We start from the raw sequence: 25,831 nt of genomic DNA on the forward strand, positions 1-25,831 counted from the left end.
GACCAGCTGTTCAAAGGCAGAAATCAGCCAGGACTATCCAGCTGTTAGCTCAGCCATCCTCAGAGGAATTAGTTCTTTGCCAAAAGAGCCTCAGGAAAGGCCAGAGAGGTAGTTTCAGGGAACATTGACTCAGGCTTAAGATTTGTTTTCAGGCTATTTTATTCCCTTAGGCTGCCTACATAACAACTGGTCTCAGCATGTCAGAGCTGCAGGGGCCTTGGGAGACCAGCTGGTCTTAACTCTTTTATTTTATATTCTAAAGAAAGAGACTCAGACAGGTTCCATGACTTGCCCAAGGTCACAGAGCCGAGTGTGAAAGAAGCCTAAGTCCAAAGCTTTCCCTTCCAAACAGAGCATTCTTTCTACAATAGCAGCTGCCCTTTTGACTTCATATATTATTTACTAATGAAGCCTTGCTGACTTTCTTTGCAAAATATTGCCCCACCCACACCAAGGCACCGATTGCATCATTATTACATTCAAACCTTATGTAATTTCTGAGACCATTGGCTTCATGGGTAACCCAGAAGAATCTTTTATGACCAGAAGGCAAATGCTTCCTATTTATGATGCAATGAGCAGTTACCACCACTGTCCCCTCATGAAAAAAAAATGTAGAAGCGTTATTCTCAGTTGTTTTTTGGGGGAGAAAAAGGCTCAAGTAAGCTGTTTGGTAACAACTTTTAACAGGTGGTGTTTGCACCTGTTTCTCAGAGGGACTGCAGAATATTTTCAGTTTGCGTATTTTCATAACAGCTCTGAGAGCACTGGGTTCTATTTATGGTGTTTTGTAGAAAGAAGATTATGGCCTCCCCCCCCCCCACCGCCCCACTTTTCTTAGATATTCTCCAACTCTTCCAACTTCAAATGCAGAGGAAGGGCAGGGCTGTAGCTAGATGATAGGGAGGAACTATCCTGGTGACAAAAACGCCGAGAGGAATGCCTGTTGGAGCACCTGGAGTCTACTTCCAGAGCAAGACTTGAGAGCCTGAAAATGTCCATCAGTTGGGAAAGATTTGACTGGCTGCCGCTTAGTCAAGGTCAGGGATCCTTGAGCATGTCTAGGACATTGTCTCACAACCAAGCTGCTCAGATTTCCCCCCTTTCTGCTGTGCTCTCTCATGGACTCTCAGCTGCCCACTGGGTGATGATATCATTCTTCTTACCTTCTTACTTTGGGTTATCTGGGCCTTTTTTTTTTTTTTTTTTTTGGTCAGGTATGCCACCAAAGTGGAAAATTGATAATCCAGCTTGGCTCTCTCACCAGTTCTCATATAAAAGTTTGAGTGAGAGGTTTGCATAAAAATGATTATTGCTGGTCAAAATGAAAGGGCACTGAGAAGCATATGGATATGATGGTGGTGTTGATGATCTGTGGAGGACTTGCAGGGAATGGGAGATACGGGCTTGGTTTTTAAAAGAGGAAAAGGGAGATTTATCAGTTATGAATTGATGAACTGAACATTGAGCCAGTGGGAAACTGCAATCTAGTATGAGATCACTAAGAATAAAAGTTATTCAATAAGCCTCACAATTTTGTATAGTGTGAATAGGCTGATAGATTAGAGAAACGCTTAATAATTTGTCCCAGAGTCAGCTAGGCATGTAGTTAATAACAACAATAAAGCAGCTAACATTTACTGAGCTCTCCGTGAAAGGAACTGTTGTAATAGAGAAACATCAAATTTGGCTTCTTTTTTTGGGAGGGGGGCGGCGAACACCCTTAACTGTGTCTTCTTCCTTTGAAAACAATTGAGCCTGCTTTCCAGTCCCTCTTGTTTCTAGTAATGGGACTGGAGTCAATGGCTCGGTTTGGAGCAGGCAGTGTGGGGTGAGAGAAAGCTAACTGGTGGCTTTTCCCTCTTCTCTCTCTCCAGATGTCCTGTCCTGACCAGGCTGTCGAGATCCTTGATTCTAGTTAGCATTTGTAGATAAGAGGGTTTATTAGCTCAGCTGGTTGGGTTTTGTAAGAGGAAGGAACACGCAGGAGGAGACAGCAGATGGGTGCCATGCCCCTGGTATTTGCCATTGCGAGCTGGCTAGCCGGGAGGGAGCTCAGAGATACCTGTGAAGTAGCTTTCCTGCTCCTAGCCCACTAGTGGTTCTCAGGCCATCTTCACTTACTGTAGTACCATATTGTATCTGGATCAGACTATCTATGCACTCATTTTATCTTCACAACAGTTTCGAAAGGCAGATTGTATTTCTCCTAATTTAACATGGAGTAGAAGGTGTGAGTGAATTGCCCAAGGTTCCTGCCAATAGTGGCAGAGCTGACCCAGAACCTGTGTCTTCTGACTCACGAGTCCAGTGCGTAACACACTCCTTCGGGTGGTTCGGATCCTCTGGTATGTCTGGGCAGGCCAGTCTCTCAGAGGGGTGGGGCACCCATGTGAGATCTGAAGGAGCCAAAGTCTAGGAGGCTCTGAGCCAGAACTTTCAGGGCATACAGCTTTGCAACCTGTGGGATCCCCGTTGCTCTTATCTCAGGGTGAAAGGGTGCCTCCTGGCAGTGAGTCACTCCCTGCTAATTTAAACAACAAGCAGACACTGCCTGGCCCTTGTGAAGCCCTCTCCCTTTCCTTGGAGTGGACCTCTGAGGGTAAGATTATCTCAGTGATTCTGATGACATATCCGGCCCATAAATAAAGGAAGTGTTTTGAAGGATATGCCACTTTTTGTTTCTGAAAACTTTATGGCTCTTAATTTTTTCTTCTATTCCTGACACCTTGGGCATGGGGTCTTGACTAAGATAGGGTTGTCTCATTGCAGAAGGTATGTCCTCATCAGAGAAGTCTGTGGAAGATCACCCATTTGCTGATCCTTATGTTTAGTCACCATGTCTCTTGTCACAGAATCTACAGTGTAAAGAGGTTAGCCCTCAGGTCTTTGATTTCATGAACTACCCTGGACCTTGGTTTTCTCAAATTAGAATGACCAGGTAGGCCCAGGTGATGTCCAACATTCCTTCAAGCTTTGTCAGTCTGTGATTGGGAGCCTGTTATCATCATCATAAGTTTTTCTGGACTGGCAAAATACCTGATTTTAGTTCCTTTAGGGGAGGACCCAAGAGGGTACAAACAATGACCGTCTTAGCTTATGCCTTCCTTGAACGGTATGAGGAAATGCCCTGATGTTTCCTGGGTGGTTTTGCCTTAATCTCACAACTGATTTGTTTGTATAAAACAAAACAAGAAAAAATTTTTAACATCCAACGTTAAGCTAAGAAGAACTGCTATAGACCATTCAGGATCAGATTGCATTTGGAGAAAGTACATCATTACTTGTTTCAATAATAAAATGTTAATCACTTGAAAGAAATTAGTATTGGCTCACCTCCCTTGAAGCAAATATCATATGTAAACATTCATATTTACATAAATTAATTAGGGGTGGCCCTTTTCACATCAAATATACCCTACCGATGAATTTATAATAGAGGTTCCTTTAAATAAGCATCCCCCAATACCATTATAATTTGATTAACCTATTTCCCATACTTCTTTTACAAAGAGAGGTACATCCGATACCACAAACCAAAGTCTGTATGTTTTGGAGTAGGGCTCTTTTAAAAACAATTTCTGTTACAGCTTGTGAAATTTCAGTGAAGCAGATGTCATTTAAAAAAACAAAACCCCAAACCCTCCCAACCTCTTGTGTAATAGAGTTCTCAGCCTCAGCCCTAAATTTCTTTATTTAGAGAAATATATAATGCACCTAAATTTTGGTACTAGAAAAAAATTGGGTCCCCTTCAAATGTTACTGTAACAGGGTTTGACTTGTGCGCCAGTTTTTTTCTTGTGGTTTTGACAAAGCCCCTATTGCCCCTCCTGGTGGGCACCTGGCCATTTGCTGTGTGTATGAGTGCAGGGCACATGCTCAGGTACATGCGGTGGAAGGAACATCCCCCCCAACCCCTGTCCTGGAAGGCAGGTCTCCTCCCTCCTGCCTCCTGCCTCCTAATACAGACAAGCCGTTTTGCTGGAGGGAAACCTTGGTTTTTAAAGTGAATTTGAGGCCTGCCCTCTAAATTATTTCTCTGCATTTCTTTGAGGCTTTGGGGGCGGCCGTCTTGCCCCCACCATATCCCCTTCATCCATGGCTCCAGTCTCTGGAGCATTCTGTGCTCTGGGCAAGGCTCCTAGCTGTGATATTTCACTAAGAAGCCTTCTTCCCCTGCCTGAGAGTGAAGAATCAGCCAGAGGCCAGCAGCCAAGGCAGCTGTTTCCAGGCTGCAGGCGGGGAGAATGGGGTCTTTGTGGGCGCAGACAGTGGAGCCGGGCAGGCCTTGGGCCCGAAGCCTCGAAGGGAGCTGAGGGTGCCTCCTGGCTGTGCTTTCTGAACCCCTCAGGTCACCTCCTGGGCTCAGCCTGGTTCACTGCCTGGCAGGGTTGCAGGGGATGAAGCTTAAAAACCCAAGAAGCAGAAAGAGGGTGTTTCCTCTCCTTTTCCTAAGTTGGAACGCTTTTCCATTTCATATTGCTTGCAACGTTTTAGAAAATTATAGGGTATTAGAGCTGAATAGGTTGTTAGCAGTGACCTGTAACTATTTGTGTGTGATTACTATTCCCTCTGCTGGGAGCAGTTAACCAGGGATCCGTGGGCTCCTCCTCTCCTGACCGTGGGCAGGCTTTGGGGAGCGAGTGAGTCACCTGAATCCTGCCCTTGTTTGTATGGAGTGCCTGTGGGCACTTTTTGGGCAGGGACGCTTTAAAAAAGGTGAGAAACTACTGATCAGGTCCAAAGTATACACCATTTCTCCCCCTCCCCCCAGAGAGAGAGAGACAGAGAGAGAGAGAGACAGAGAGATACAGAGAGACAGAGAGTTTTACAGACAAGGAAACAGCCCAGAAGAGGTAGAGTAACAGCCCGTGAAGTGCAGGGCTGGATTCGATCTCCAGTCCTGGCTCTGGTCCAGCACTCTTCAGTTAGCTCCAGCACAAAAGATGCTTGATGGGCCACCTAGGGAGGGCAGAATGCTTTGAAGATGCTCTATGAGCACGTTGGTCCGCAGGGGAACAGGACATCCCTTTCAGATTACGTAGAGCACAGTGCCTTGCTTGGAGTAGCTGCTCACTACATGTGATAAATGAGTGAACCTCAGGAGCAGGGCAAGGAAGAGCTTAGTAACTTTATGCAACCAGCTGCTGGAGCTCAGGAATTATGAATCCTTCCTTCTCTTACTACTATATTCCCCCTGCCTTACCCCCAGGACCTGTGTCCTGGGGGCAGCTTTTAGCAGCAGGAGGCGGCCCAGGTCATAAACCACTCTTTCCTTGTGAGCTCCTTTGACAACGGAGTTAATGACCTGCAGGCACAAACGTAAATGCTTCAGAGCCATTGCAAGTTTTTATGAAGTAAAGAATTTATGTGAGGTTAACAGTGTCTCCCGCTAATTCATCTGATTTATAGATTTGGATATACGGTTTAAGCATTTGATAGCACTTACTAGTAATTGTTGGGAGGCCGAGGCGCTAATTCGGATTTGTTTCCTGCGTGGCTGGGTTTGTGTCGAATGAAATAGATGGAAATGCTACAGTTGGTGAGTGCACCTGATCTGTGCTCTGGGCCAGGCTCAGGGGATGGGGAAAATGTTTACATTCGGGTTATAGTTTATAAGGCCTAATGGCAAAGGACTTTAGTTGGGTATGAAAGGGACATCAAAGAAAAGTAAAAACGTCAAATTAAGTAAAACTTATTTGAAGGGCTGGAGTTGGTCAGGGAAGTAAAAGATCAGTTCAAATTGTGTCTGTGTAGAATGACTGTAAAAGAAATAGATTTGCTTTTCTTAGTTTCCTGATGTGTAGAGAGGGAAATGAAGGGATGTTCTAGGAAGGACACTGTGAGAAGCCAGTGAGCAAGTAGAAAGTGCCCACATTTTATTGTTTTCATTGTGATAGGGTTTTGTGTTTTTGAAGAGCTTTTTAAAAAAATTGTTATGCCAGCAAAGTGTTAGGTGCGTTACATGCAGTATTTAATTTAATCTGCGCAGCAGGAAGCTGGTACTATTGTTATCCTCACTTTACAGGCGGAGCCACCTGAAGTTTCGACCACTGAAGGCTCTTGCGCAGCTGGAGGTTTGCACAGCTGGAGCTAGGATTCAAGTTCAGGGCTGTTTGTCTCCAAAGCTATATTGCTACAGTGTCATAAGGAATTCCATTAGGGTTGGGATGAAAGTATCAGGTAGGGTTGGAATGAAAGCATCGTGTTAAAATAAAGGGAGACAAGACTTTGCAGGATGGTTGGGCCAGGTCGGAGGCTACTGAATGGTGGGTGTTTAATAATGGGGAGATGAGACCTTGACACTGATTGTTAAAGGAAGTTACCAAGCGTCTTCACTGAGGCGGGCGAGGAACATTTATGTCATGAGACTGAGGCTTACCCGTCAGGAGGTTTCTTCCAACCCGGAGATTCCGTGATACTATGTTGAACCCGTTGGCAGAACCAGGCACTAGAGGCAAGTAAATATATTCATCCGTGTTGCCAAGGTGCCATGTAGGCGATACTGGGAGCCTCTCCATCTGACACCCCCTAGCGCATTTCTGCACTTCAAATGTGGAAGACTATGTGTTCGTAGTGGATGAGTGGATGGACTGTCAGTATGTCTGTGTGGGCTTGGGAACCGGCTAGACTTGGGATGGAATCTCAATTCTACCTTTTCCAGTTGTGCAACCCCAACCCCAGGCAATGTACCTACCTACTCTGAGCCCCAGTTTCCCCATCTGTCAATGGGGACATATCTACCTTATAGGAAGCACCCAGCTCATTTTCTGAAAGTCTTACATGTTCAAGCACTTAATCCATCAGATGAGTCCAGCGCCCGATCCTGTCAGCATCATCGCCAATGACCAGTATCCGCATCAAGTTTTATACCTGTTAGAGCATCTCCATGTGGTTGGATTGTGAAGCTCAAGTGCTTCTTTCTTCAAGAAACAATGTAGAAAAGTTGAGTCAATCTGAAATAAGTGGACCCTCGTTCAAGTTCTGTCTCCTAATAGTAGGTGACTGACATCTTGGACAATGGGATTCCTGTGAGCGCTGATGGGCGGGAAAGCTATGAAAGTACTTTGTAAACCCATAAAGCTTGACTAAACTGTTAGGCAGAATGGTCCAATGCTCTTGTGGCCATGTCCTTGAAAGAACTCAACTGATATTGCTGGACCCGCCCGGTCGGTGTGGCTCAGCGGCTTAGCATCCACCCATGAACCAAGAGGTCGCTGGTTCAATTCCTGGTCGGGGCACATGCCTGGGTGGTGGGCTTGACGCCCAGTAGGGGGCATGCAGGACCAGCTGATCAATGTTTCTCATCAGTGTTTCTATCTTTCCTTCTCTCTTCTTCTCTCTCTAAAGTCAATAAAAACATATTTAAAAAAATAAAATTGCTTAACCCTTGGGTTGATGTGAGTAGTCCTTTGCTAACGTTGGTGCAGGATCTAGAAAGACTTCCCCCTTTGAGCTCACTTTGCTCCTTTCTCTGGTTTTGGGGCTCCGAGACCATATGTCCCTCTCTCACAGGCTGGCAAGGATGGGCCAGTTCTGGCCTGGTCCCTGCACCAGCAGTGGAATGTTGACTTGTCTGCTGAGCCCTGGAGCCCACAGCTGTCAAGGGGAGCCAGCAGGGGCTAGTTCCTGGGCTGAGTCACCTCATCTGGTTGGGACTAGTTGGGCATATCTGTCCCATCACCACTGTCTCCCTGGGAGCTACTCAGTGCTCCCCAAGTCTCTAAGTTCCTAGGTGTTACAGGGTGGTTGGGCACAGTTGGTCTCTTTTTTTCAGGAGGTTCTTTTTGCAGAGGGGAGATTATCGTAATGCATTTGATAACACCTCTGAGTTCTTCAAGATTGATATCATTTAGGGCTAAATTGTTTGGTAACATGGTAATTATGACAAAATGCAAAGTAGGGGAATTCAGGGACCGTAGGCAGAGTTTGAAAAAGTTTATTATTGGTTATCTAGGGGATGTGCATGGAAACATTCATTAGTGCTGCACCAGAGAAAGAAAACAGTGTCAGCAGAGTAGCCCCACCTGGCATCTTCCATGGGAGAGCTCAGCCATCCAAGAGCCTTGCCTCAGGACAGAGTGGATTCCAGAGGGCTAGCAGGGCCGACACAGCTGGCCAGAGTTGACAGTGTAGCTCAGGGGACAGAACTGTGGCTTGGGGATGCAGGGACCGTGAGTTCAACTCTTGCTTTTGCATTTTACATTCTGTGCTATTTCTTTCCCTTTTCATTACCTTCATTTTGGTCTTGGAAGGAACTCCGTCAGACACTTGCAGACTGTCTACCAACAGGGAACCAGTAAACTTGTCTTCGGGGAGCTGCTTAGGGAATCAGACCCCGACTTCAGGTTATCCTGGAGTTAAGGAAACCTGGGTTCTAATCTTAGCCAGAAGCTGTTCTGCTCCCAGCTTCAGACCAGCAGCATCCCTGGGGCTGGTTAGAAAAGCAGAACCTCGGGCCCCTGGACTTGGGAGTCAGCATCTATGTCTGTAAACCCCCAGGCGATTCATAGCACATGATGCTGGAGGAGCACTGGTCTGCGCTGTGAGCTCAGGGGAGGCCTGGGCTTTTTCTGTTTTCTTCTTTGTTTTTTTTTGTTTCCCCAGTGTCTATTTAAAGTTTAGCACGTGGGAGCTGCAAAATCCATGCCTCTTCCTCTGACTTGGGCGCCTCTGATCTTCAAGGGAATCTGTAAACGTCTAGGGACTTCACCCCACAGTGGTGTGAGGAGAGGGGTGGTGAGTGGAGGTGGGGTCAGCCTTCAGTGGTTGAAAAATTTAAGTGAGCATTAGAATCAGGTGGTGGTGGTGGGGCCTTCATATAGATGCCTTGACCAACCAAGTCAAAATCTCTGAAGGTGGGTCACAGGATTCGTACTTGAAAAAAATGTCCCTTCATATTTGAGAATGTTTATTACAGTATCATATATAATAATACTCTACTGCTCAAGAGAAAATGGACAGATACAGTGGGATACAATTCAGGAGTTTAAATGAATGAGCTAGAGCTACACGTATAAACATGAATAAATCTGAAACACTTTTTTTGGAGAGAGTAAGGCTGCAGAAAGATGTGTGAGGTATGGTACTACTTATTTAAAGTTTAAAAAATTCATATGTACGCAGTGGATACATACACATGTAGTAAAAGTGTGGATGGGAATGATAAATACCAAGTTCAGGGTAGCTGTTAACTTTGAGAGGATTGGGTGGGAGTTTTGACAGTCCCTTCATGTTTTATTTCTTAAAACAAAAAAAAAGAGCTCTAGCCAGTTAGAGCGTCTGCCTGTGGACTGAAGGATCTCGGGTTCGATTCCAGTCAAGGGCATGGACCCCGGTTGCAGGCTAGATCCCTGGCCTTCAAGGGCCTCCTGTGTGCTGTCTGCTGTCCTGCTTTATTACCGGAGAGGTTCTGTCCTGCAGCTGCCCTAATCTTGGAGCTCTCACCTTGGAGCCACCTCCCGCCTTCCGCTCCCCAGGCTGCATTCGTTTTCATAACTCCCTCACTGACACGTCAGCTCAGTGGTAGGACTTACGCGTGTGACTCCCGAGAGTTTTCATTGCCCACCCCGGGTGTCACCCTTTGCAATCAGTTCTCTTATTGCTGTGTCTGCTTTGGCAACTTCTTTTCTACACCAGAAACGCCCCTGAAGTTTAATCAGTAAGGATGACCCAGGTTAGTCTGTGCCTCAGGGCACGTTAAGAAAGAAGTGGCTCTAACAGCTACTGTCAAAACGGACTTTTAAATTGAATTAAATCATGATTATTTTTAATATACTCTAGAGTAGCAGTTCTAAACCAAGGATGATTCCCCCCCCCCCCCCCCCCCCCAGGGACATTTGACACTGTCTGGAGATATTTTTTCACTTTCAAAACTAGGGAGGTGCTACTCACATTGAGCAGGTAGAGGCCTATTCAACATCCTGTAATGCATGGAACAGCCCCACCCCCATAATAAAGCGATCCAGTCCATTGTCAATGGTGCCCAGGTCATGGGCTCCTGCTCCACAGATCTCATGCCACGAGCATCCCCCTATGAGTGAGGGAGAGTGGATGGGGCTGCAGCTTCTTCAGCCTGAGACAGTGAAACAAGGGATGCACGAGTCCCTGTGAATATAGGTACAGATTATTCCTGTATCACCTTCATGGTGTGGTGGGGGCTAGGGAGTTGGTGGTGCTGGAGATGGAGGAATTAAGGAAATTAAGGAAAACCAGAGAGGATCAGAGTGCAGGTGGTGGGGAGCTGCCTCGGATGCCTTTGAACTTGTTGCTTTGCTATAAATAACAGGATAACCATTTAAAAATATCCCCAGTGCAGATCGTGGTAGGTAGTTACAGTGACGGCCCCACCGTGAGTCATGCTAACCTCTCTGTCTACACTCCTTTGCAAGGTGACTTTGCCATTCCTCTTGTCGAGAGAGGAATCTATCTTCCCCACCCCCTGAATCAGGGCTGGCCTTGTCACTTGCCTTGACCAAAAGAATGTGGAAGGAGTGACTCCTGAGGCCATTCAGCTTTGTTTTGCTACCTCTTGGAATATTTCTATACCCTGTGAGCAATCCCAGCCTGAAAAAGCCTCTGAGCAAAAGGCCCAGATGTCCCAGCCCAGCCCGGCCCCCCAGCCAGCCATCTAGCTCACTACAGTTCTATCGAGGAACCCAGAAGAAGTCAGCTCAGCCACCCAGCCGCCCCACCAAGTGCTGAGAAATAATAAACTGTGGATATTTTAAGCCACTAAAACTTTGGGGTAGTGGCTGCGCAGCCATAGAGACCTGGACGTTGTATCTGAGCGGCTTCATTTAAAGCCCTGGGTGATATACTTGCTTGTGAACTTCTGTGTAGATATCAGATTGTGGTTAAGAGAAACTGAGTCCTCCCTCCTTTGTTCTTGCAGCACTTCTCGGAACTTCTGGATGAGTTTTCCCAGAACGTCTTGGGCCAGCTCCTGAATGACCCTTTCCTCTCAGAGAAGACTGTGTCGATGGAGGTGGAGCCTTCCCCAACGTCCCCGGCGCCTCTCATCCAGGCCGAGCATAGCTACTCTCTGTGCGAGGAGCCGCGGGCCCAGTCACCATTCACCCACGTCACCTCCAGCGACAGCTTCAATGACGGTAAAGGCAGAGCAGGGGCCTCGGCACCTCTGACTCCGTGAGGGTGTGGAGTGTGTGTTATAGTATTGTCAACACCCACGTCAGCCACAGACTTAACTCTGTACAGCCTTGTGCCCGGGTTCGGGGAAATGCAAAGAGGCACAGGGCAAATTTCTTTACCCCAGACTGTACTCCGGGAACTCACTATAACTGAGTGATGGTATTTGCTTTCTCTGACTCTGTGGATCGGGCAGCAAAACATCCTTTTGCAAACCAGGGTGTCCTGCCCAGTTGATAATTCTTGTAAGTCCATTGTTCCAAGAGCTCATGTCATTTTTTATAAGAAAGAATTTTCATAACTGCTTTTCTCCATAGAAGCTTCTTGGGCATCCTCTCAGTCCACTTCCAGCATGTTCTGTTGACATCCCATGTATATGGGATCTTGGTGATCATTCCTAGACTTTCTTGATGGTGACCCTTTCATGTCCATCATCAATGCCATTGCGTTGGTATTTGCTAAAGGTCTAGATTTCCTGGTCCTAGAGAAGACCACTACTCTATAGGCCTTTAATTGGTGTATGCCCTATCTTCCAAACTCTCTAAGGTATATATGCCTTTTAAAGTTAATTTTCTATGTTTTGTTTTCTTGGAAGTACAACCAGCTGTTTCAGTACCTTGAGTAAGTTTTAGAAACTATTCTCTAACCCTCACTGCCTTCTTCTCACTGGAGGATGGCGTGGCAAGGAATGGTCACTAACCCCACCTCCTCTGGCTTGACCTGGGTGTCCCCCTCCACGCCTCATACCACTGTGCATATAGCAGAATCTTTGGAAAGCGACTCCCTGCAGGACAAGTTCCCTCATGCCTCCCTTTGGTTAAAAGCAAATACTTGTATCTACTTCTTGAAATAGGGTGTTACCTTTGGGTTAAAATCCTTCCTCCTTTGGGCTTCTGAGATCTACTACCGGCCTCTAAAAGCACCGGCTGTGGGACCAGTAAAACAGCATTTCTTGGGACAGAGACTGCTGTAGGTTTTTCTCTTTTTCATCTCAGATATGGTCTTCCTTTGAGTAGAGGTGTACTGATCAGCAGTCCAGGAAATTTGACCTTATATCCTTAGGCGAGGGAATGCCCCAGATCTGTTAGTGGCTTCTTTCTTGGCTGGACCCTGCTGGGGCCTTAACTGCATGCTCAGATTGTTCCTGACAGGAGGTTAGGTGCATGATGACTTAATCTTTCTTGCCTGCAGTTGTCCACTTTCTGTACCTCAACCAGGGGAATGGGGCGAGGGTAAGGAAGTCCCTTGGGAAGGAAGGAGGAAATAGAACTAAAAGAATTCGAGTGGTGGCAAAGGTAAAACGAGATGGTGTGTTTAAGGCACTTAGGACAATGCCCACCACAGCACTTCGATAAATCGGTTTTTCCTTTCTTGTCTCCTCCGCTCTCCCTCCTTCTGTTGTGTAGAGCTGTTATGACTGTTGTTGTTTCTCCTTTTTCGGTCTCCTGCTTCTGTTTCTTCGGCTTCTCCCCCCCTTTCCTCCCTCCTCCCCGTCTCCTGCTCTCTGTCTTCCTCCTCCCTCAGTTCTTATTAAATCACTCTCAGAAGTGACCTCAGTCCAAACTCAGGAATGGGTCTCCATTGCAGCTGAATGCTCCTCATTTATATCACCACATGGAGGAGAATTATAGGCAGTTGGGTCTTCCTCTGGGTGTCAGCTTAGATAAATTCATGCGACCCCTGCCTTCGTTTTATTATCTTAAGAATGGACTTTAGCATTAGATGAAAGGTTGGACTAATGTCCTTTAGATTTGTTCCCATCCTGAGGTTCTGAGTGGGTGTGGTTTCCGTGTAATGTTCGTACCTCCCTTTGCTCATGGTTTTCCCCAATGCTCGCCTTTCTGCTTTGCCCATTATCTCTACAATTTTCTTGATGCCTCTGTTTCAAGCCCTATTTCCTTTGTGGATGTCATTGCCGGTACCTCTTGTATTAGTTATCTGCGCTGTGTAATAAATCTCCCCAAATTGATGGCTGAAAACAGTAATAATCATTTATTATTTCTCATGATTTCTGTGGATGAGGTACTCAGGAGTGGCTCAGTTAGGTGGTTCTGGATCAGGATCACCCATGAGCTTGAAATCAGATGTTGGCTGAGGCTACAGTCATCTGAAGACTTCTCCAGGGCTAGAAGGTCTACTTCTAAGGGGACTCACTCACGGAGCTGGCAGTTTGATGCTGGTGAATTGGTTCTTCTCCATGTGGTCCTCTCCATGGGGCTTCTTGAGAGTCACTGCAGCATGCCAGCTGGCTTCCCAAAGAGTGAGGGATGCGCTGGTGGTGTAGTGGTGAGCACAGCTGCTTGCTAGGAGTGAGGGATCCGAGAGACCAAGGCTGGAGCTGACATACCTTTTCTGACCTAGCCCTGAAGTTTTCTGTCAGCTCCACAGGGCAGCCCTGATTCACTGTGACAGGAGACCACACAAGGATGTGAGTGCCTGAAAGACTGGAGACCTAGGGGATGTCTCAGGAATTGACTAGCACACTTCTCCTTGGAGTGATGTCTGTCAAATGACTTCTTCCGTGTCTGAACTCCCTTATCATGTATCATCAGTTCCTTATAGTGTAGCCATTCAACCACTTAGGGGTTCTAGTCTTGTTAAGGGTGAAGGTATGGAAGTCTGAAGGTGGTCCTACCCTTTGGTGATGGCATCAGGGGAGACACCAGCTCTGCTCTTGCATGCATTGCTTGCCCCCTTACTGTGCAGACACACTGGGCTGCGAGTATTTGATCAGGTGGTGTTTCTTGTCTTATTATTATTATTATTATTTTTAAATATGTCTTTATTGATTTCAGAGAGAGGAAAGGAGACGGAGAGAGAGAGATAGAAACATCACTGATGAGAGAGTCATTGATCGACTGCCCCCTGCACACCCCCAACTAGGGATCGAGCCCGCAACCTGGGCATGTGCCCCGACCAGGAATTGGACCCCAATCGCCGGGATCCTAGGTCGACACTCAACCACTGAGCCACGCCCGGCTGGGCTAGCAGTTATCTTAAATAAGATCAGTGCCAAGTAGAAGTAGTTGTTTTATAATTGCTTTATGATTCATTTTAAAAATTCATTCCAAAGTTATTTAATGAGTATCTATCTTGTGGTTAATCTGCCAGGGACTTTTCTAAGCATTAGTGGGTAAAGGAGGAAATACAATTTATAAAGCTCTCTGCTTCATAGAATTTACATTCTAGGATAGGAGGTGGGGAAGAAAAAATAAAAATTCAAAAGTAAACTAGGCAGTACATTAAATGACGATCAGTGATATACAGAAAACTAATTTAGAAAAAGGGATAGGGAGTTGCTGGGTGTGTGTGTGTGTGTGTGTATGTGTGTGTCTTAGTCCATTCAAGCTGCTATAACAAAATACCAATATAAACAATATAAACTTATTTCTCACTGTTCTGAAGGCTGGAAGTCTGAGATCAGGGTGTCAGGATGGTCAGGCGAGGGCCTTCTCCTTGTTGCAGACTTCAGATTCTATCCTCACCTGGTGGAAGGAGCTAGGGGGCTCTGTGGGTCTCTTTCGTAAGGCACTAATCCCATTTATGACTCTCATGATCCCCGTTTATACCCTCATGGCCTAAGCATCTCCCAAAGGCTCCACTTCCTAATACTATCACCTTGGTGGTTAGGATTTCAACATACGAATTTTGCAGGGACACATATGTTCAAACCATAGCAGGGGGGTGTTGAAATTTTAAATAGGATAGACAGACAAGATAACATTTGAGCAAAGATCAGCAGGAGATGCAGGAAAGAACTAAATGTTTCTCTCAAGAAAAGGCTTTCAGGCAGAGGAAACAGCAAGTGCAAAGGCCCTGTGGCAGGAGTGTGATAACATAGCGATATTATATTGTATTCAGATATTTAACATCTGTCCTGCAGCCTTTCCATTCTAGATCATGCAGATTAGAAATGGCCTAACAATCTAGCAAACTAACTTTCCCCTTCAATTCTGCATGTTTGTTGAACACCTACTGTGTGTCAAGCACCAAGCTGGTTACTTGTTGGATGCAATAGTAAAACTTAGATCTTGCCTGTATGTAGATCAGAACCTGGTGAAGATGCCATGTACCCAAATACTTTATCAGACAGATGAGACTAATGTCCCAAGAGGAAATAAAGCTGTACACGTTGAGAAGAGAGAGAGCACGCCCATTGAAGGCCACAGGAAAAGTTGTATAAATGAGGCAGAATTTATTTGGGCCTTGAAGCACTGAGTAGAATTAAACCAGTGGCGATGGTAAAAGATCCCTGGTGAAATGAATGACATTAGCAGATTTCTGAAAGTTCAGGGTCCCTTCTCTTCCATGATGACACTATTATTATTATTAATTTTGTGTCTGTATTATCAGCTTTAAAGTAGGGAAGGGTTTGGAGAGTGCAACTTTTAAAAACATTTATTTTCCAGTGACAGTTGATATACAATATTATATTCGCTTCAGGTGTACTCTCTCTTTGTTTTTAAAGTCTAAGCTCTATAAATGCAACGTAATGGAACTCATGGGTGCCGCCTATCAATAGCCTAGTTCGGGGAGAAATAATCAGTCCATCTTTTCCCGGAAGCCTCTCCTCATTAGGCCAAAGCACATGTCCTTCAGTTCCCACAATTGGCACCTTGTACTATTTATAGATCCGGTGTTGCATTAGGCTGTGCTAGTAATTTGCTGAGAACAGGTACAGCGTGTCAGATATATTTTGTAGAGTCTCTGACCCGCAGTTCATCTTGGTTATTTACCAGTCTTTCTCAGTGAAACCCACCTTCCTATGCCAGCAAAAGCACTTTCATGAGTAGGGGACAGTGGACGTGGAAAGGAACCATTTGCGTGTGTGAAATTACAGTTAGGCAGTGGGCGTGATAGGTGGAGAACGTGCTCAGAAAAGCTTTGTCCAGGTCTTAGCTTCAGGGGTTTTTCTGAGTTTTGTGGATGGCAACATTTGGGGGAACAGAATTCCTTTATTTGTTTGAAACATCCTGCGTCTCCTTTCAGGGAGGGTCAGTCCACAGGGGCCTGTTGGAGGGGGACGGTTCTTTTGGCAGCATTTAAAAACCGCTGTTCCCACTAACGTTCATGTTCTTTATCTCCTGCGCTGGGAAAACAGCTTAAGCAAAGCTAGGAGCCCTTGTTTCTAGTGATGGGTAGTGGGTGAGCATTTTGTTATACCTGGGAAAGCCAGTGAATCAGGCCATCTTGTCCAGTTTCACTTCGATTAAGTGCAATTCTCCTATAATTGCTTCTGGGCCTGAAAGAAAGTGATAAGAGAAACACTTTGAGTAGAGACTCTCTCCAAGCTTGTTAGGATTTTCTCTTTTTCTCCCTCTTCCTCCCCTTTCCCCATCTCTTTCTCTCTCCCAACCTAACCCTTCTTTCTTTCTTTCTTTCTTTCTTTCCCTTCTTCCTTCCCTGTTCTTTCTTTGCTGACTCTTCCATCTTCTTCTCCCTCCCTCCTTGAACCCCAGGCCAATTCTATGGGACAACTATAGATGTTCGTGTCCTGCCATCGCGTCATGGACCTCAGATGGACTGCAGACCCTTCAAGTTGCGTACAGAATTTGGGGGCTATCAACATTCGTCAGTTTTTCTGCTGACAGCATATTATAACTTTTTTTTTTAGATCCTCAAAAGAGTCTGTGAGGAAAAAAAAAAAAAGGTAGGGAAACACTGGTCTAAGATTACATAGGAGTCATCTGTCTTCAGGGCTAAATTCGTAGACTTTTTGAAACACTCGAGCTAAAGAACTTCATGTGGTTCAGCGACCACAGGAGCCAGGCCTAGGAATGTGGGCTCGGCCTTCGAAACTCCCAGAAAGACCTCCTACATCCAGCCCGATCCTTTCTTCCCATGATTAAGGCTGCTAACCAGAGGCTAGGCAGGGTTTTCTGTTTGGAAAAATAAAGGAGGCTATAAAGAGATAAGCAGAAACATCCAAGTGGAATGTAAAATGTCCGCGTCTATTTTTATGCCCTGACTGAGGAATGAAAGCTTGTCTTCGAATGACCAAATCTTGCATCTCACCACATGGGGGGCATCTTCACGAGTTACCATCTTACTCATGTTCCTCTGTAATTAAATTGGGGGGCTAGGTATTCATTTGCTTTGTTCCTTAATTGCAGTCTTCTTTCTAAGGGAAAAAACTTAGTAGTGCTGTGGACTGCGGCTGTTTGGAGAGAACTAGACACGGTCCCTGTCCTTCCAGATGGCGCAAGAACAAAGTTAGAAAATAAATAAAATACCAACAGACTCAGCATAGTGTATACTAATACAGAAGTGGTCTAGTACAGTATCTGTACCACGCACAAGCCAAGGCAACTTTATTTTGGGTGGGATGAGGGGCTGTCACTGTGGCTGTTTCAGGTCTAGAGAGGTGGGACCAGGGACATAAATAATAATTATCTTCTTTCCGATTAAGCTAGTCGGATTTCTAGAGCTAGCAGGGGCTATGGGTGGCTGTAGGCTGGCTTAGTAGAGATAAAGTAGATTTATGGAGCTGTTTTCCCAGGTGGGAATGAGAAGAGTAGTCTGTGAGCCACAGCTGAGCAGGCGCTGCTGGTATGTTGGAGCTCAGGGGAGATGGGGCCGTCTGCTGGGAGGCAGTGACTCAGCGTCGGTTGGGCAACAGGGCCTTAGGAAAGTGGAATGGAGGTTTTTGGAGACTAGGAAAGAAAAGACTGTCTCCTGGGTGATGGTGCCAGAGCAGGGAAGGTGTGCACGGCTGAAGTAATGCCGGGGGACGTAGAAAGGCGTATAACATGCCTGGCAAAGGAAACAACGGGCTTTGAAATGTTTAGATGAAACCCAGGGCAGAATTCCACACGATCGAGTATGCTGAGTACAGGGTGGAGATGAGTCATGATGACACGGGTTTCCAGTTTGCAGTGTTGGAGACGCTTGGTGTTGAAATGTCCCAAGGAAGTGGGACCCGAGGGACAGTCAGAGGAGTGATGAATTGGTGTATTTTCATCGAGTTTAGTTTGAGCCACTGACCAGAGCATCGGCCTGAGTCATCTTAGTTAGAGGGGGTGGATTCAGGGGTGGAAAGAAAGGTGTGCCGGTCATCTACCCCCAGAGGGCACCTGGGTCCCCGGGCATGGGTGGGCTGAAGAAAGAGCCTGATGTTGGGCTGGGCATGCAGAGGAATGGTCGTCCTCTCTGAGTCTGAAGCCTGGGCTATCCATCACCAAAATCACCTTTTTTGGCAGTACTTTTTATTTTACTTATTTGTTTATTTTTAAAATATGTTTTTATTGATTTCAGAGAGGTGAACGGAGGGGGAGAGAGAGATAGAAACATCAATGATGAGAGTGAGTCATCAATCGGCTGCCCCTACTGGGCATGTGGCCGACCAGGAGTCAAATCGTGACCTCCTGGTTCATGGGTCGACGCTCAACCACTGAGCCACGTCAGCCAGGCAGCATTACCTTTCATTTTCTTTTTCTAACAGGTAAAAAGGAATGATGCTTCTCCGTTTTTTGTGTTTTTTTAAGGTGCAATAATGACTTTTTTGTCTGCCTAGCCATTGCAGTGCTGTAATAGTATAAGAAAGCAATGTTTACACCTATCTAGCAATTAAAATACCTGGGAAACTCATGAGTGAGAATCATATGTTCCGTGAAGAAAAAAATTATTTATTTGCTAAAAACGAATCTCTTGAAATCAGTCCTTTGTCCCACAGATATCTAATTCATACTCTAACCGCTGCGTGCTGCAGGAGGGCCTGAGGTGCTGAAAGCAGAGCACCGGTGGAATATCGCGGTTTATCTCTGGAGTCAGATTGCCTGGGTTTGAATCTGGGCTCTGTCTCCTACGAATGGTGGGATCTTGGGCAAGTTGCTCAACTCTGTGCCTCACTTTTCGGACCTTTAAAATGGGAATAATACTTACCTCATACTGTTGTTGTAGGGATTCAATGAGTTAATATGTATTAAGTAAACATTTAGGAGAGTGCGTGGCAATTAGCAAGCACTAAATAAGCATTAGATATTATTATTGTTGTTGTTGCCTTTATGTAAATTCTTACATAATTAAATACATAATTTACTAACTGGCATAGAAAAGAAGCATAGGCAGACCCAATACGGCACCTTTTGTAGTGGCTAGTTATGGGCTCAAGATAACATTAATTGAAGAATAACCTCTCTTGGCTAGAGCTCTGTTTAATCAATGAAATCTTGAAAAGCAATGTACTGGAGTGGCCACAAGCATAGCTGTGCATGTGGCTTGTCTGCCATGCACCAGCTGTGTAACTTCGGGTGAGCTATTTAATGTCTCTGTTTCCTTGTCTCTAAAGTGGGGGTAATATATGTAAAGCATTTAGAACGATATTTAGCACATAGTAAATACTCTTAGTTAAGGACTTACTATGTTTACTATTGTCAACACCCTGTCCTGCCACTCATGACTGAAGGTTATTTCAGAGTTAAGTCACCCAGGAAGGGGACCGCAGGCAGACAGGCTCTATCTGCCATTCGAACTTGTAGCAGCTGTAGTTTCGTAGGATTCTGACACATCCAACGGAATTCGCCCTCGCCCAGCCTCTAGAACCCAGCCTTACCGTTTTTCTTGAAGAGATTTTTATGTCAAAAACTGGTCAAGATTTGCTCACTCCTTTGAAAATTTTCAAAGGGCAAAACAGTTATCAAATGCTGAGGGATTTAGATGGGGCATACTTATTTCATTGACAAAAATTTTCTTTTCACTTAAGACATGTTATAGAAATAGCAAATGGATATATACGTAAGTATATCATATAAGTGGTATTTGTCCCACGTGATTTCTCTTTTTAAGAATATACACACACTATATGTGTACACATATGTATATGTGTGCATTTGCATACACACACACACACACATATACACATACATATAACATATACATATATAGGGTTTTTGCAAAAATGTATACACGCACTATGTATAATCATAAGGGCAGTGTTTATTAAAATGCATTTCATTTTCAAAATTGAGCTATCAGCTGTTAAAAGTATGTATACATTTTTTGGGACACCCTGTATAGTATAACATTTATAAAGATACCATGTGCTCCTAATTTAGAGTTTAGTCTTTTCTTCCCCCCTCCCCAGGAATCAGCATCTATTCAGTGCAGTTATTTATGCAGGACATATGGAAATGGTTGAGGACCTGCATTTTGGTGTTGCCTCCACGTTGGCTTACATTTCACGTCTTCTTCAGCTCCTCCGTTCACCCTCCTGTCTTAATACTCTTGGCGTCCAGCCCCATCGCTCACAGCTGCTCCATTTTGTCTTTGGATGTGAAGGACTTGCTCATCCCCACGAGACAGTGGCTTGTTTTTATTTTCTTGCTGATAGCTGAGTGGTGATGCTGAGGAAATGTGGCAGTTGGGCCTGACCTTTGACAGGAAGCTGTTTAAATGAAATCAGATGACATTGGCAGGGGTTCATCCCACTCCCCGCAGTGGGCACTGCTGACCTTATTGGGTGATGTTTTCCTTCTGCAATGAATCTTAAAAGGTGTATGAACACAATTTAGGGGAAAACGTTTTTTTAACTCAATATCGGAGCTTCAAGCTTTAGAAATTAGAGGGTGTAGCGTATGTGCTGACACTTGTTCTTGTAGTTTAGCCAGTAACCCAAACATCTAAGGATAATCCCAGTTCTAAGCTATGGTGGCCCTGTTGATCTTTTTTGCCAATAAAACAAAAATTCAAAAATAAGGTCAGGTGGAAAATTATAATACATGCTCTACTCGTTTCCTTTTACTCTATCCTTTGTTAACCTCCTACCTCATAGGTTACATTTGTCATGTTGTTTTCTCTGATTTGATATTTATTTCCAACGAGGGACAGAGACCAGCCAACACCCAGAAGTTCAGAATGAAAGTTCTTTTTTCTAATTCCAGCTGCCACTGGGATTTCTCACCAGGCTTCTTACTGGCTGATTTTCTTCTCATTTATTCAGTAATGTAACTGGGACGCCTAATGAGTCAGTCTAAAAAATATGTATTGATATGGTTCACAGTGGATGGTTTAGAGAAATTATTAGGGAAATGAAGTGTAATTCTTTTGTTGCAATAGGTTCTGATGTAATGATTTAATTTCTTGGGTATATATTCGACTATATTGTATCAGCCAGCTATGTTACCGCATAACAAAATAATGCAAAATTCGTTAGCTTTAACAACAGTCATTTATTATCATAGCTCACATGTCTGTGTCTTGGCTGGAGGCTGGCTGATTTGGGGGGCTGAGCGACTTTGCCATTTGAGTTAGATGCACCCACATCTAAGCCAGCTGAGAGCTGGCTGAGTTTAGCCAGGCTCATTTGCGGGTAACTCTGTTCTATGTGTCTGTCATCCTTCCCCTGGGATCAAGAGGTTGTTCTGACACATCCTTCTCATGTGATGGCAAAAGTACAAGTGTGTAACTCCAGTTGTGCAAATGCCTTTTGAGACTCCACTTGTGTTAGGAAGCTAACCTCCATTGACCACCATAAGTCATGTGGCCAGTCCCAGGGTGGGGATTAGTCCACAGCAGGAGGACACTACAAAATATGGGGCAGGAGATGTGGAGAGCTGGAGGAGTGAACAGCTGGAGCCAGTAATGCAATTTATTACATATATAGTGATGCACTCATTGACTCTTGTTGAGGCAAAGGATGCTGAATGGACCCCTTGAGCCACTGGGGCTTCTATCTAATAATTACCATCCGAAGGTATAAAATAGGACAGGAAGAAGCTGGCCATGCCCACGTGTGAACATCCAGGGACAATATATTCCCAGTATAGGCCATTTAGAAATAGCGTAAAATTTAAAAACAAAAATGCCACGTGTTCTGAATTTTTCTCCAGAGATATGCTTTTGGCATATTTCCTTTGGTCTTTTTTTCTATCGCTTTCTTCATTAACAGTATGTAAATTAATATCCAGGTCTTTTCTTAATATTTTATCATAAATCTTTGCCTTGTTGTTAATGTAATATTGTATTACTGGATATGTGAATAGTCCATTGTGTGGGTGCACCATAGTTCGTTAACCTTGTCCTTGCTCTTTAATGTTTTGTTTGTTTTCAGTGCTGTGTGATTATAAATAATGCTGTCCTGAGCAGATGTGTGCACAAATCTTTGTCTGCGTGTTTAGTTGCTTCCTTAATGGAAAGAACACTGGCTGGGAGTACAGAGATCTGGGTCCTGCCACGAATTTGCACTGTGCTTACCTGTCTGTTTCCTGATCTATAAAATGATGTATTTGAGCTTGATGGCCATAAACCTCTAACTCAGAAAGTATCTTTTGCCCGGATGGTGTGGCTCAGTGGTTGAGCCCCAACCCATTAACTAGGAGGTCAGGGTTCGATACCCGCTCAATCACTATCATCATTGATGTTTCTCTCTCTCTCCCCCTCTCCCTTCCTCTCTCTGAAATCAGTAAGAACATATATTTTTAAGAAAGTATCTTTCAGGACAGCAGACTGAGCTGCTGTGCTGGAGGGTGGAAGTATCGCGACAATACCCCCTGTTTGTCCTCGAAAAGGCCCAGGGAAGGAGAAGCATCTTGCTCGGGCCCCGCGCTTGAAGAGCTCAGTTATATTTGAGAGAGGAAGTTGGGTTTCATAGTTCACGTGTCGTGGTTTGTCCTTCTGTCTCCATCCCTGATAGAGCAATGACTTTATATATATAAATTTCTTTTAAAATAAGGGTACAGGGCACTGAACATTAAGACCATGAACTACCTTGACCTGCTTTGTGAATGTGCGCGCTTTGAGAACGCCTCAGTGAGACCGGGAGAGCCAATTCCATTACTTGTCTTCATTCTGTCATAACTTCGTATTTGCTTTTTGTGTTTATTTTTGCTTTTTCCTTTGTTTGCCTCGTGACTTAAGTTTCATCCCAGTTTTCATAACTTCACAGCCAGGAGACCTGGCTCGCCTCAATTTCCTGGTAACTGCTTGTGGCCTTTTTCTAAGGAATATCTCCTGACTGTTAATTGGAATGTACACGGAGGCTTTGTGTTTCATCATACGATCTCTTTCAGAAATAAATATTGCTCAGTGTGATTGTGGCATGGAGCAAGTGTGAGCTCTGCTCTCTGTGTCCCCACATCCGCCTTCGGTGTTTCTTTCCTGCAGGTGACAGTGGTCCCGTTCCTAAGCTCCTTTGGGGAGAGGCGTTAGAGTCTCCTTTGGGCTCCCCGTGTGGCTGCTTCTCTGAGCTGAGCTGGGCGCCCATCTGGCCAGCAGAATTCTGTGTCGAGTACAGTGTGGTCTCCCTCCTCCCGCTGCCATCAAAGGCCCTTTGTTCCCTTCCCTACCCCTCCTCCGGAGGGAAGTGGCTCTCACCCCGCTCACCCCAAGAAAGATGGAAATTCCCCCGTCACTCCGCCGCACTCAGCAGCACTGTAGAACTAGCCCTAAGAGCAAAACATCCTCTCGCGCATCTCCATTTAACTCTGGGAACTAAATTGGGGCTGGGATATTGAAGTCAATAATAAATTGGATTTAGGGGGCAGACCATTTTCCTTTGTGAATGTGAAAGTCACTCTTCCCTCTGTTGGAAGGAAGTTGCTCATGACATACCATTTAATAATTGCAAACCTCAGCCCAGCAGCTATGGCTCAGCTATTGAGCATCGACCCATGAACCTGGAGGTCATGGTTCAATTCCCGGTCAGGGCGCATGCCTGGGTTGTGGGCTCGATCCGCAGCAGGGGGCGTGCAGAAGGCAGCTAATCAATGACTCTCATCATTGATGTTTCTCTCCCTCTCCCTTCCTTTCTCTGAAATCAATAATATATATGTATTTTTTAAAGAATAATGGCAAACTTTAGTTTTTTGCTTCAGTGCCCACTCTTCCCCACCCCTGACAGTAGAGGGTGACTTTCAGGTAGTTTTTTATGAGAAGACTTAAGTCCAGTTCTTGAGTGTAAAATCATTTCATAATGTGAACCACTGCTCCCCTGAGCAGTCGTGGCTCACCGAGCATGTGGTGTGAGTGTATAAATGTCTTCACAGAGCCAGGGAGCATACCTTTGCTTTATTTTCTCTTCATTTTAGTAAAACGGGTTGGGTAAGGAATGCTGATTTTGGAGAATCCCCGGCTTGTTCTTTCCTGTTCTGCGCCCATTTGCAATCTCTTTGCCTTTTCCTTTCCTGCTCTCCTCCCTGCTCTTCCAGGGCTGCACTGAGGTACTAGGTCTGGAACCCCTGGGTTGGGCGGGGGTCGTCGAGGAATGTGCGTTAAGTGATAGAGGTGCTTCCGCCTGCTCTGTTGTGTTGCTTCGTTGCCGCCCCCGGGCCTTGTCACGATCACAAAAGCCAGTGGGAAACCCAGACCCAGACTCCCCAAGGTCGAGCCCTTTTCTTGGGATGAATATGTAGCCCGTTTCATCAAGGGGCAGGTGGTAGCGATAAACTCTGGTTTCCCAGAGGCCTAGGTAAAGTTCTGACCGTCTAAGTCTGGTTTAAAGCATAAGTGGGGTTGTAGGGAAACAAAAGAAGATAAAAGACAGAGAGTGAACAGAAAGAAAGAAAGCAGAGAGCTGTCCATTGGGAGAAGGGTGGAGATGCCTCCTAACCATTGTCTGTGGTCCTCTCTCCTGAGACCCTGGCGGCCAACCGTTTGCTTTTCTTTCTTTCTTTCTTATTTTTAAATGTGCTTATTTATTTACTTTGAAATAGATAACACATTAACTTGGTTTGAAAACCAGAAAGTATTGCACATGACACATTGAAATTCTCCATCTTATCCCGTCTCCCATCCACGCAGTTTCCTTCCTGCGTGTACGGGAAGCCAAGTTTCTTTTCTATGGATCCTTCCAGAGTCCTTTAGGCTTAGTTACACTCAAGTGAATGCGAGTATGGCCTCTTACTTTGCCATTTATTCCTTTATCCATTTAGCTTCTCTCTCACACCCTCCTTTTATTCTACTCTTAATAATTCTTTGTTGGAGCTGTTAGTTTATTTTTTTCCGAGAAAGATCAGTGGTCCTTTGTTTGACTTATGCCCGATGCCCTGAGCCAGTTCACAGGTGTGCTTGTCTTTTTCCCACAGATGAAGCGGAGAGTGAGAAATGGTACCTGTCTGCGGACTTTCCTTCAACCACCATCAAGACCGAGCCTATTACGGAGGAGTCACCCCCAGGACTCGTCCCCTCTGTCACTCTGACCATCACAGCCATCTCCACCCCGTTTGAAAAGGAGGAACCTCCTCTGGAAATGGATACTGGGGTACACACTCAGTTATCTTCCATATAAACAGAGTGGATCCAAAGACTCTCATTCTCTAATGAGGCATTTACTCTGGTGCTAGTGGCTGTATATGTCTAAGGAATATAACTGTGTGTGTGTGTATGTATCAAGGGTATGTTGATTTGGTGTCAGCCCTGACTGTATAATTTCCTCTAAGGGCATTGTCCAGAAAAATTGGTAGCAAGTATGATTTTAGTTTTTCTTTGATAGCTATTATAAAATTGAAAAAAAAACAACAGATGGATATCCATGGTATTAAAAAACAAAAACAAAAAACCCCACAGGAAATTCCCCTTGGGTATGATTTTTAAGCCAGCGGGAAGGGCCTGGTTAAGGTGATCGTGCAACCGGTGGCTTACAGACCCGCGGCTATGGGGGATGCTAGAGCCTGTGTAATTTCCTGGCCTGCTGCAAGGCCGAGTTGCAATGATCCGCTTCCAGGATCTCCCACCTACCAATTCATATTGT

The 25,831-nt window shown here is 45.1% G+C and overlaps 1 protein-coding gene across 2 annotated transcripts in view; it reads left to right on the forward strand.

Annotated features, from left to right (window-relative positions):
- The window catches only part of CREB3L2 (cAMP responsive element binding protein 3 like 2), a 102,311-nt gene that overhangs the window by 45,034 nt on the left and 31,446 nt on the right, over positions 1-25,831 (forward strand). For both annotated transcript variants that reach the window (XM_016221921.2, XM_016221927.2), the window contains exons 2-3: positions 10,895-11,111; positions 25,167-25,342. In XM_016221921.2, coding sequence (XP_016077407.1) covers positions 10,895-11,111; positions 25,167-25,342 — 393 coding nt within the window. The remainder of the gene's footprint in view (positions 1-10,894; positions 11,112-25,166; positions 25,343-25,831) is intronic.

The sequence above is a fragment of the Miniopterus natalensis genome, chromosome 10 (genome assembly GCF_054644295.1).
Source record: "Miniopterus natalensis isolate mMinNat1 chromosome 10, mMinNat1.hap1, whole genome shotgun sequence".
NCBI classification, from domain to species: Eukaryota; Metazoa; Chordata; class Mammalia; order Chiroptera; family Miniopteridae; genus Miniopterus; species Miniopterus natalensis.